The sequence below is a fragment of the Papio anubis genome, chromosome 4, assembly GCF_008728515.1.
Source record: "Papio anubis isolate 15944 chromosome 4, Panubis1.0, whole genome shotgun sequence".
Lineage (NCBI taxonomy): Eukaryota > Metazoa > Chordata > Mammalia > Primates > Cercopithecidae > Papio > Papio anubis.
Window position 1 is genome coordinate 149,935,557 of NC_044979.1, and position 13,461 is coordinate 149,949,017.

Below are 13,461 nucleotides of genomic sequence, written 5' to 3' on the forward strand. Positions count from 1 at the left end.
CCCAGGCCAGAAATGCAAGTAGCAGGAGTTGCTGCTTCTGACCCAGGCCTGCCTGTTTTCTGAGTAATCTTTGATTGCTACCCTCCTGGTATGTATCATTCATAATAGTCAAAGTGGGCCAGACCTTCACCCTTAAGCATCTCAGTCTCCCCAGAACAGGCCTTTCCAGAGTGAACTACAAGCAGGAAATCTCCCCTTCAGAGAGCTGTCTATTCTTTGGCAGGTAGGCCTGGCTTTAGTATTAAGGCCACAAAATTCTCTGGGATGCAAGCAATTCCAAAGGGATCTAAAATGCCATCCCTGCTGCTCACTTTGGAAAGATTATCATGATTATCTTTATTAGCACAGAACTATGTAAAGTGAGATAGATTTTATTCTGGAGGTGAAAGTGTAAGAGCGGGTAGTCATGCTTTACCCCACCAAGCTCTAAATTCATCTACCCTCTGGTCATGTGTAAGTCCCCAGAGTTTAGCCATGTGTAAGTCTCCATTTTTGACTTCACTTAGGAGATAAAAATCTCTGTCGATGTTGTTGGGGGTGCGGAACGGAAGAAGTTGTTTCCGCCCCCCCCCCCCCATATTGCCAACTGCCCTTAGAAAAGCAGGAAAAGAGCAAAGAGCTCTATGGATAAAAGCCCAGATTTTTATGCACACAGGGAAAGGCCACCGCAGCTTTAAAGAAACACTTTCTATGTTGAAGTGGGGTCGGAAATGTAATGGAAGTAGGCAGCAAACCCAAAGGCATGGTCTTATGAGAAAAAGTATTTATTTGTCATAGGAAAGCAATCAGGGAAAAGGGAGAGAAAGGCCTTCACCAGAGATCTAAAGCTTATTGATCAGTGTGTGTTACGGCATTGAACCCAATGGTATTATTCCAGTACTTCAGTCTCTCCCACAGACTGGATTGAGCCCTTACTTTTATCCACATTAGGGTATCAGCACTCTAAGTGCCTTTTTAATGGATATTTTTCCCCCAAAAGTAAGGTAATTGAAAGGAGAAAGCCATGATTTAGAAGTTGGGGAAGTGGTTAAGGTTTGTATTACAAGTTTGGTTTTTGCAAGTGACTACAAACTCATGAAGGGGAGAGACACGGGATCTCTCCCAGTATTCTCTCAAGTTTTACCTAAGCATTTCTATATATTCAAAGACGCCACTGTGAATCAAACAAGAACATAACAAAACTCAGAAGACATGGGCAGAGAGGCAAAAGGGCTAGGTACGATGTAAAATGTAACGAGGCTAGCTGGTACATCCAACCCGGTGCTAAAAGTCTTTTAAGGACTTGAAGCTTGCTTGTGGAAAGATTAGCTATTAATTGTTTGCCAGAGGCAACCCTTCGGCCTTTAGAGAAAATTGCACTTTTCCAATTATAAGAAAATTACCCCATGGTTCTATCCTTGAATTATTTTATCAATTAGCTAAGGGAAAATACAATCTCAGACAACGCACTGTACTGCACTGCGGCTCTGTTGTGTGGCATAGTTCACGTAGCTTTCCAAAAATGCGGGCTATGACAACTATAAAATGTTGGGTCATTTTCTTCTCCAGATGTGATCTCAGAGGTGAATGTTTATCAGCTAAAGCAAGGAAAATGAGTATTTTAAAAGGATTGCAGTTTTTCTTAAGGTTTGGAACACATACCAATGAAGTTTGGTAAAGACAACAGAGGGAAAGCAGAAGGTTGTCTAGGACTTTGTGTCAACATGAAGGCTGTACGAAGACTTTTGAATGTCTCAAAAATTTTCTTCTGACTGCAAAGGTATACTGTTTCAAAATTTGGTTTACTGATTAAAAGCTTTATATGCTTACTTTTAGACACTTGTAAGAGGGCATCAAAAGTGCAACAGCACCTCCAAAGGACTGGAATTTATGGGACTTTATTTCCTACTATTCTGCCTCCAACTCAAGTACATAAATTTTGGTTTTTAGAGTGAGAGTATTTATGAAGATGGAATCTGAAAAATGTTGTAAATATTGTTGTACCAACCACTTATAGAGAATTGGAGTATTAAATGATGCTAAATGACGCCATAGCTTCCTCTACCAACCCTTATAAGGTGAGGTGGTACTAGATACAAGTTTTATGGAATAAACAAAACAATTACCAGTATGCTTAATAATGAACATTTAAAACCTATTTCCTACAGCCAAACAGGTCATAGTTTAGTGAGACCAGTGGCAGGAAAATAAATTTCAAAATTACTTTTGTTGATGATTTTCCACACTAACAAGCTTGAAATAGAACCTTGCATAGTATGAGTGATTTTAATCTGAATTGAGTTTTAAAGACCCTCCATACTGAAGTCATGGGCACTATTTTATAATCAAGAATAGCTAACTGGTGCTTCTCTTCATAAAAATCCCTCCTGGGTCACTGAGGCACTTGTCAGGGTTTTTTGCCATATAAATAAAAGACATGGTTGTGCATCTCTCATTCTGGTATCAGCATCTATACAAATAGCAAGATGCAATTTTTTCAACATGTTAATGATGTACAACAGCAGGAAGTATTTTTACTTGAACATTTTTAGACATTTATAAACTTATTAAGAGAGAAGCTGCATGGATTATAATAGACCTATCTGGGTCCCAGGAAACAGAACTCCTCTTTGGGAAAATGTCTTTCTCATAAATTATCATTATTTGTAAAAATAAAAATTCCTAAGCTGTAAGTTTACCGAAGTTTTTTTTTTTTTTTTTTCCTTTGGACTCCACTGGTCTCTAATACTTATTACGTATGTATGTTGCTTATCAATTACTTATTACCTATACACATATAGCATTTATTTAAACATGTATATACGTGTACATACATAAATTTCTGGAAAATTATTAAACTTTTGCTTTTATTTAAAATAAACCACACCCATTGAAAACTGTATAAAAGCCTTCTGATAAAGTCTTATCCTAAAATGAAGTGTGTATGTATATACACAGTCAACATTAATTTTGAATACTGCGCAAACTATTTTCTAGTTTAAAAATTTACAGTGATCAACTAGTTACACACTGAATCATGGCAGGGAGCGTATAGGCTGATTGTCACTTTGAGTTCTGCCTTAATTACCCTGTTTCTAGTGCACTAACTTGCTAGCCACCTTCTTTTTTGTCCCCTTTATTTTTCTGAGAAGGGCAAAACATCCTTGAAGATCACTGTTATATTCATAGCAATCTGTTCTACGTTTATGGAAAACCTAAAAACCAGAGAAAGTCCACAAAATAACAGTCATTTCAAACCGGAGACAATGCATTTTTTTTCTCATTTATTCAAATTCACTGCAGGAAGTAAACACTAAAAGATTAAAAAACAAAACAAAAAAATTCACACTGCAGTATGTACAGTTTCATGACATCATATGAAGAAATTAAATTTCTAATAAAAATGACAAATTATATTACTGAGCAGATCGCATCAAACTTGGTTGTGTAAACACCAGAATTCTTACTATGAATGGATTAATGTGCCTGTATTCCGGTACTGCTAATACCGGGATACTCTTGGAATAATGTTTGCAATGGGATTAAAAAATTCATGAAAGTAGTTGTGTGAATTCTTTATGTTTAAAAGTGGTTGACGATTAAAAAAACTGTTTAAGACCCTTGGATTCAAAGCACATTCTTTCACAAAGCTTAAACCACAGACGTCATGTCCAGAAATGGAATACTGTCATGTTGGGATGAACATCTGATCTGATTTGTTAAGACATTTTGCCAAATGCACAGATGCACAGGGTCCCCCATGCACTTTTCATGCAGCAGGTAATCACAACTTAAATAAAAGGTTTATTCTATACATTTGTCCAGACTTGCAACTGTATACATACATGCACAACTTTTAAACCTGTCTGATTATATTTACACTTATACATGGAATATACAGGAACCAAAGAGATTAAAAGGCTTTTCTGTTGCATTAGAACAATACAAAATATGTATTTTTCATTAAGGAAATCACTATTTACATCACCTTTAAAAACCGATTTTAACATCTTCATGTAACAAGTCAATATATATATATACATATTTTATATATATATATATAAAATATATACTCTCACCAGTTTACTCTTCTGTAAGATGCAGCAGAGAATAAACAGGTAATGAATGCTACCTTACTGATGTCAATGAGAGCTGTAGTACCCTTTCACAAATGACTTTATTAGAAGAAATTGTCTAGATATCTAAAATAGTCCTTGAAAATGTGTGTATGTGCATCCTTGTATCTACATATGCATAAACAAAGTGAATCTGTGGATGTATACCCTTTCTCACTGTTCTTTAAAATCACCCTAAATTCAAATTGGGGACATTCTCTAGTAAATCAGAACAGCATTCTTTGTGGTCATGTTTAAGTATTACATATTCTCATTCCTTTGTTAACAACAACGAAAACAACCAACCAACCAAAAAGCAAAACAAAACCCATAAGAAAAAAAAAAAAAAGCAATGCTGGCCCTTGACAGTCTTTTCCCTGACCTAAATTTCACTCTCTTGTAAAAAGGCCATTTCCCCCTACCCAAGGGAGAATACCAACATATTTTTTCTGACATACCTCTAAGGCTCCAAATCTTTCACAACAATCAAGCAAAACGACTTGTTTAAAAGCTTATTTATATAGTGTTGACAATAAGATTGTCATAGTATGGACATGGAGTAGAATATATTCAACTGGCCAGTGGAATTTTATGTCAGAATAAGCCTATGCCTTCACTTCTCCATATGTTGCATAATACCCACTCCTATTACTGTATAATATTTCCAGTAGCTATTTACAAATCATTCTGAGGAAAAATAACCATTTAGGGTTTTAGATCATATTAGGAAATCACACCTATTTTTAAGATAAAAATCTTAGAAACCACTTCAAGAAGAACAACTTTAAATCAATATCCTTCTAACTAGTAGTGATCATAGAATAATTTTTGATAGGTCATTTGCTAACCAGGTTCACAATTAAAAACAAAATGTCTGGTGAATGAATTGTGGATTGTACAAACTGAACATAAAAACAGACCTGTTTCACAATTGGAACCCCATGTGGCTTCAAGAATATATTAAGTTCTTCTAAGACTGTATCAACATTTACTTTTCATCACTATTTTAAAATAAAAGATCCAATGGAGTGATTGTGTACAATTCTGTCATGTATATGTGCCCGTTGTACTTTTTATTTAGCCAATCTGAATTTAGTGCCTTTCTTGGGTTTAAACTAAATGTTGTAGCCTTTGTTGGCATTGTTCTTAGGACAATGGTTTTAATAAAGGTTAAGGATGTATTCGGGAGAAGTTTCCAAACCATCCTGGAATCACCTGAGTTTGGTAAGTGGCCCTGTTTTTCCATCCCTAAGGCTAACTAAGTAGATGTTACTCATTAGAACACATAAATAATCACAGATTTTCCTGAGATGTTGAGCCAGATATGAAAGTTATCCCCTCTACCCAATTTTTTTTGTCATAAAAAGTGTTCTGAACCCGATTTCCAAAGACATAACGGTAATATATGAACTACAATATTGCAAATTTTGAGCTGATGTGTGACTGTATTGGGGAAAATAGAGGCATCAAATAGTTTTTTTGTTTTGTTTTGTTTTGTTTTGTTTTACAGTCTCATGTTCTGAGGAAAGTCATAAGCCATGGTTCTCAAACACAAGAAACACCTAGGGAACGTGTTAAGATGCAGATGGAAGATTCCAGGTCCACTTAGCAGAGATTCTTGTTCTGTAGATCTGAGATGCTGCCTATGAATCTGCATTTTAAAACAAGTGCTCCAGATGGAGATGGTTCTAACGCAAGTGGTCAGAGTTCAGCTTTAAGGAATCCTGGTCATAAGACTCGCAGGTACCACAGGAATGGTGAGAATTAGCTTTTATAAGAGATGGTGAAAACGGTCCAAAGAAAAGCCATTTTGCTTCTGTTAAAAACAATTTCTTAAATATTCAACTTTTCAGGAAACCACCTAAAGATAAATGTTAACTTTTCTAATTCTGTAAAAGGAGGAGTATTAATTTAGTAAAGTAGTTAAAATACAAAAAATGGAAATCTGCCTTTTTTTTAAAGGATCTATCAAACTTCCCTCAATTGTAATCAATTTTTACTAAGTAGTACAAGGTTTAAAGAAATCTATATTGAAAAGGATCAGCGTGGGACAGACACACTGGGAACCACAAAACCTCTTCCAAGAGTTAAAAATAAACACTTTTTTTTTCTTTTTTAGCAAAAGTGAAAAAATGTAAGCATATATTTTTCTAATTTATTTTTGAATTGGATAATAAGCTGTGAATCAGCACTAGGTTTTTTCTTAATTGGATAATTATCCTTTAAAGAGTTGTTTAACAGTTTGGACTTTAAAAAATGTGTTATGTAGGCTGACTTCTGAAGAGCAAAATAAAAGTACCCTAATAAAGGCAGCAAAATGCATTAATCCACTATGAATGGAGTTTTACATTTTAATTTATGCCTATTATTTATGTTTATAAAAGAATTTCATTCATAGGCTACTCACGGTTGTTATCTGATGCATACAGAAGTGTTAAACAACCAATTGCTAGTTCAGTAGTTTCCTCATGACATCTAATGTTAAGCAAAAATTAGTATGCATATTTAAACATCACCAGTAACCAATACTTTTCAAAATGAAAAAAGTTTCAATTATACCATGCTTTTCTCAAATCATGCTCTTATTTATACAGATCTCAAGTTCATACTCATTATGTTTTAAAAAGATCCCAAACTGGATGGCAGGTACATTTTATTCTGATTCTTTTTTTATTGTTAGCACGTTTCCCAGAAGTCCATAAACTTCTCCGTTTGCACTGTGTGGGCGAGAAGCATTATTTCCCATATGGCTATTGTAAGGGCTTCTTAAATTAAAGAAAGCAGCTCTCGTTTCTGCAGTAGGAAGTAACTCTTCTTTGATTGTGACCTGTGAGACACTTTCAGCAGATGAAGGCTCCCTCCAAATGTCCTTGTCTTGTGTTTCTCGACTGGTAACAGAATTGCCTCCTTTCTGCAGCATATAATATAGTATTGGGTTGGTTTTGGTCAGTCTTGGAGAGTCTTTTTCGTACTCATTCTTCTCCACATCAGTGATGACCCACTTAATGGGTCCTTTCTCACTGGGCATGGAACACCCATTCAAAAGCCCAGATTCTGGTCTAGACCCTGCACAGCCCAAGTGCTCAGGGAAAGTAGGACTCACAGGAGTTTTTACTACTCCTGGGTATGAAAATGTCCTGTTATCCATGCAACTGCTGGGCTGAGTGGGACTGTACATCAGTCCATTTAAAGAAGAAATGCTAAATTCAGGTTTGCTGTTGGTCACATTATTTTTGTGTCCTTTCTTTTTACTGTCAGCAACAGAGTTACTTCTGTGCGGGGACAAATCTCGCACACAGTTTTCTGAGAGAAGCAGCTGTTTCAGAACATTGAAGCTTTTGCTCTCTCTGGCCCAACTCCTGTGTTCACTTTCGCTGGCTGAGCCATGACCAGCAGGATATTTAAACTCAAGATCATTTCTGCTAAATTTCAGCTCTTCCTGGTTAAGCAAGGACCCATACAGTACTTCTGGGGCACTGTGATTGTTTGCAGCATCGACAACGTTGTTTTTCATCTTTTTAAATGGATTTTCTAATGGCTCAGTATAAAGCTTCCTTTTCTTAGGGACCATGCACAGATTCTTTGATTCTAGAAGTGCCATTTCATTACTTCTGTGACTCTTGTCTGAATCATCTGCCAGGTAACTATCTGGATTTTGTCTTAGCAATCGACTTAAGAGACCATTCTTTGAGAAAGAAAAATCCTGAGGTGAAACAGGCTCCGATTTAAAGTCTTCGGACACTGGTAAGGCAGGTGTGCTTCTCTGCACAGCAGGAGCCATACCCAAGAATGGAGCACTCTTGGCATCATGGCTCAAGTGCACATTTGTATTAGGAATTTGTAAGTCATCACAAGGCTCAGATTTTATTTTCACCATCAATATTTGTTCACTTAAAGCTCTCTCTGAGTGTTCCTGAGTACTTTCATCTCTTAAGGGAGTTTTCTCTTTCTTTTCATTTTTGCCTTTGTTGGGGTTTCCCAGGAGCAACTGGAGGACGGTACGTCTTTCAAGCAGATTTTCTATTTCAGAACCGGAAAGCCCCGGTTCAGGACCTGTTGGTTGACTACTAAATGCTTGACTTTCTTCAGCTGCATTTGTTTTATTTGAGAGCAAAGGGCTATTTAATCTATCAATCACACCTATCGGTTTCTCTGTGTTTACAGTTAACAGCTGTTTGCTGGGTCTCTGCTCTTCCACTGACATGGAAGACTGCAGTCCACATTGTGCTAAATTTTGTAACAGCTTACTGGCACTGAAAGTTGCAGAGTTTTGTGCACCTTCGTTTTGGGCTGGTTTCTCTCCTGGCGTGTCTTTGCTTTTTGTAAGGTCCATTGAGTGGTTAGATGCAGTCTTTTCAGACTGAGTACTGCAGGCATACGGTGGGGAATTCCATTTGATGACCAGAGAGTGTTGAGAGAGATTGATGGGAGACTCTGCTTTGGCTGACGTAAGTAATGGTGGAGTGCTCACTGGCGTAGTCCGATTTGTACTGGGGCTTTCTATCACAGAAGTCCTTGCATAATTTTGTGTACTGAACTTGGTCACATCATTGTGTACTCCCTGAGGGCTGGTGTTTTTTTCTACATTTTCTTCATTCTTATGGCCAAGTAGCAATTGAAGAAGTGTTACTTTCTGGTGTGAGTTTAGCTTAGAATTCTTTGAGGTATCTTGATCTTCTTTGATATCTACGTCTGGGACTTTTGGATCCCAAGTGTTTAGCAAGGATTGAGTAAAGTTATCCAGGGAAACAGGTTGGTCAGATTCTGATTTTTCAGTTCGGTGTTTGCAAGACAAGTCTATGGGAACACAGTTGGAGTAAGAACTTTCATCACCACTGCTGTCATCTGTAAAACTAGGATTGTTATCTGAATATTCATCAATAGTTGTAGGTGTACTACTTTCCTCAAAAATGCTTCCTCTCTCACTGTGACTGTGTCCATTCATTGGCTTAGGTATAGTCTGGCTTTTAAGAAGATGTAAAAGCAAACTATTGTTAGCAGCTTGTTTGATATTGTTTCTTTCCAGTGAGTTCTTATAACCTGCATTTTTAGGGGAAGAAGGAATGATACCCATTGGATTTTGAAATGTTGTAGCACTACTTTTGCTAGCCATCAGTTTGCTTGATGATGTTCTAGCCTGACCATTAAGATGGCTTGACATGGCTTTTGAGAGCTGGAAACTGCTAACATCCTTCTGGCCATTTTCTTGCAATCTGGCCATAGCAGCAAGTCTTTCACTTGCTGCTTGATTTGCATTTTGTGTTTTTAAAGCATGTTCTCGAGAATACTGCTGCAAATGGGCTTCGCTTGACAGAAGTAATGCTAACTGGCTACAAGCAACACTAGGTTTCGGTGAGGTGGCAGGACTAGCCCTTTTTTCTACCATGCTTGCAACAGCCTGTAATCTCGCAGCACATGACAACGGTTCACTCATGACCTTTGTTCCACTTTGTCCAACGTGATGAGGAGATTCTGCAAACCTATCTCTGATGAGGTTTTTAGTCACATCAGGAAGATTTGTGTCAGGCTTTTGATCTTTAACTTTACTTTTCTTCAACAAAGTTTTTAAGTGACTTGATGCAACACCATAGCACCTTAAATCTTTCTCCACTTTTAAAGAATCATGACTGAGGGCATATCCTTGCTCCTTGAGGCTCTGCCTAATTTGTTGTGACAGAGCAACAGTCTGCAGCCTAGAGCTGAATGACTGAAGCAAAGAGGCCAGTAATGTGCTATCCTGTTTGCCTTTAGGCACACTGTCAACCATGCCAGCTAGCAAAGCTTCCTTCTTTACGTTTAAATTTACGATAGAATCAGACAGCCTCTTCCGCTTTGCTGCATTCCAGTCCTCAGAAGACTGCAACAGTCTGGCTTTTTTGAGGTGCAGCATGCCAGATCCCTGATATGTATGTGTATTGAGAACTGGACCATTACTTTGACAGGTGGGAAATGCAATGCCAGAAATGTTAAAGTTCTGATCCTCTTCATTATTCCCAGCAGACTTTTTGTCGACGGCAGTACCTGATCCCCCTGCTGCCTGATGCATTAGTAATCCTTCTAGGTAAGTTAAAACAATAGAATCCTGGTGCACATCAGAGCCAAGCTCTTCTCCATGAGTCATGTTCAATAGAAGTGTTCACAAGGGCTTGGTTTCTATTCACTTTAAAGAATGGTTTTCTGTGGTGAGTGAGACGTAACTTTAATAAGTGAGTATCAGTTTATCACCTTCCATAGCAATCAGAGAGAGACGTACTGTTACATCCTGTCCAGGATTTCTTCTGGCAATGACAAGATAAATGAGTCTGACCACAGAGCTGATCAACTTCTATGCAAGGAGGAGAATTCCTTAAAACACAGGTCTGTAGCAGTACGCAGATAGAATCCTTAGTGAATATATTCCTTTTCCTTCTTCATCGTTTGTTCCCCATTGAATGCAAATATCAGTGTTCTAAAAAAAATAAAAATAAGAATAGTTAAGGAGGCAGAACTAGAATCATGTTATACCTACAAGCAAAATAATATAGCATTTCTAAGTGTATATGTATATTACATATAAATAATAGACATATATATGGACTACAGTCACGTTAGTAATTTGTTTTATTGCCATTCCTATTCCATTGAAAATGTCTACTGGAAATCCTGTGGGTTAATCCATACTGTTAAAATGATCAAATCATTAGAGAAGAGAACATACTTTAATGTTATATAACCATCTTCCAAAGCCCGCCAAGTCTCTGAATTTTCATAAGCACCTTTCTGCAAAGTAATGTGAATGTTAAGTGTCCTGTATAGCTTTATAGCTCTATAGGGGAACTAGAACCTGCTTCCTTACACTACTGGGCACTTAGGAAGAAACAAAAGTAGATGTGCAGAAAAAGGAAAAGAGATGCAGACTCTGATGAGTCTGATGTGGGGCTGAGGCCAACAGAACAGATTCATTTCTGACATCATCCCCCAAACACCAGACATTCCATAAGTAATTTTTAGAATTTCTGTTTTCAAAAAAATGAAACCACTAACAAGTTGAAGATTATTTTGTGAGTCTGTTCAAAGTGTGACCATCTTAGTCATATTCATAAACATTAAAATACAGTCATATGGAGGAGAGTGATTCTTTAGATGCTTGTTTGGGGCTATCAAGGGTTTAATGTAGTTTGTTAGTAAATCCTTCCTCATGTGCTCTATGGAGAAGTCTTAATGTCAGGTCCATTCCTTACAGATACAGAGGACAGGGAAGGCATAAACATATATAAGAAGTACAATGGAAAATGCCAAAGACATTTTAGTCACAGTTTGAAAAACATTCCAATGGTATTTATTATCTAAGAAGATACCAAACGATTTCCTATCACTAACACATACACAACAGAAGAAGCAAGAACTCATTGCATTTCTGCAAACTTGATAGATAAGTGTCAATATTGACCTAAGGAATGGGGCCAGTACACCTTTGGAAGAGAAGCTGGAATAAATTCCAAGAATTTTGTTTTTCAAGATGCCAGAACATTTTGTTCAAGTTATTAGACCTGAAGCTATCAACAAATACCTTGGTCCCTATGGAACTGAAAAGATAAATTTTAATTGAAAGATTACCCTGTAGCTTTTTGAGTACAATGCTTAACTCCAAATCAAACTTTAGGAAAGAATTATCTGATTGTATCAAATTGTTGAATGTATTGATTAAAAGGATATGAAATGATAGCCAAAGAAAAAGATATAGAAAGGAGGCAGCAACAATTAATTTCAATTTGTGTAAGGAGTAGGATGAGAAGAGACCTTCTTGAGATTCCAGTGCCACCATTTTAAAAAGCTTTGCCATAATATACTTAAGATGGATATTTTAAGAGGTTAATAATGATACAGAGATGAAATGGTGATGACGACTGCCACCAAATATCCATTCTCCCGTTTTCCTTTCCTAATAAAACCCTGACTTGCTTTTCAGGGAGTAGGGAGGTATCCCAGCTAAACAGCACTTTTTTTTCCCCCATTGGTATATATCTTACAATTGATGGCATGTTGCTTAACTGGAGGCTTATTTTTCTTTCTTAGTGGTATAAAACGTAAGGACACATTTTACAACGATAACATCTTGGAGTTGAGGAAACAGTTTTCTAATTCTCTTCAAAAACTTAATAAGGCCGGGTACAGTGGCTCATACCTGTAATCCCAGCAATTCAGGAGGCCGAGGCGGGTGGATTGCCTGAGGTCAGGAGTTTGAGACCAGCCTGACCAATGTGGTGAAACCCCGTCTCTGGAAAAATACAAAAATTAGCTGGGTATGGTGGCATGCGCCTGTAGTCCCAGCTACTCAGGAAGCTGGGGCAGGAAAATTGCTTGAACCTGGTAGGTAGATGTTGCAGTGAGCCGAGATTGCGCCACTGCACTCCAGCCTGGGTGACAGAATGATACTCCATCTCAAAACAAACAAACAAAAAACAAAAATAACAACTGCTAATATACAATTAATTCTCAGCTAGTTAAGACATTTAACAACCATTTAATGGGATATGCAAATCTACTGTATTTCTCTCCATACCACTACCAACCTTTCTGTTCTTGGGTAGAGTCAAGAAAGTCAAAATCCTATCAGCCATTTAAAAACTGGTTTGTAAATAGCCATAAAATATACTTTATTTAAGAATAAGAATGAAGTAAGGAGCACCTTTGAGTTCATATTACTCCTGTTATTGCTATTCTACTTTTTACTGTGTATAATATAATTTGCAAAGTATTATTCATTGCTTTAAAAAGACTGAATTTACACATTTCTGAATTTACAAAGCAGATCTGGAAGTTGATTTAAAAAAGAATTACCATAGTTTCTTTGCAAAGGAGCTCTAACACTGTATTTTACCATTTATTTACCTCTCTACCATTTATTTCCTATCTTCACAGAGAAAGTAGATGACAGATATTAGTAATAATCATCTCTTAATAATCCTTTTTTGGCAATCAGCTTTCTCAGGTTGAAAATAATCATTTCTTAAATATGAAAATTTTTAACTTCAAGAACAAAAATGACATACACAAATAATTTTATTAAGCTCCTTGGGTCTGAGTACTGTGCTAATCATAATTAGTACAGTGCAACACAGTCAACAGATAACTGAATCTTGGGATACATGAAGTTATTCAATGACCAAATTCCCAGTAGGAAGGAAAGATTTTGACATTCAAACACACACATTCTCTCACTCTCAAAAAATATATAGATGAGATACTAAAATAATTCAAGTCACAAATTTGAAACCACATACTGTAGCTCATCACTTAAAGGAATGACGAGGCAAAGGTCATCCTAAATATTCAATTGTTTATTTAATTTAGATCAATACAACACATTCTTACTGAACTCCCAATC

The 13,461-nt window shown here is 36.8% G+C and overlaps 1 protein-coding gene across 7 annotated transcripts in view; it reads right to left on the reverse strand.

The window, feature by feature from the left end:
• Positions 1-3,246: 3,246 nt before the first annotated feature.
• NRIP1 (nuclear receptor interacting protein 1) overlaps positions 3,247-13,461 on the reverse strand; it is a 104,020-nt gene continuing 93,805 nt past the window's right edge. For 6 of the 7 annotated variants that reach the window (XM_009202440.4, XM_021935566.2, XM_021935569.2 and 3 more), the window contains one exon: positions 3,247-10,542. In XM_009202440.4, the coding sequence (XP_009200704.2) occupies positions 6,748-10,215 (3,468 nt within the window). In that variant the 5' untranslated portion in view covers positions 10,216-10,542 and the 3' untranslated portion in view covers positions 3,247-6,747. The remainder of the gene's footprint in view (positions 10,543-13,461) is intronic. The other variant, XM_017956517.3, reaches the window with a different exon arrangement.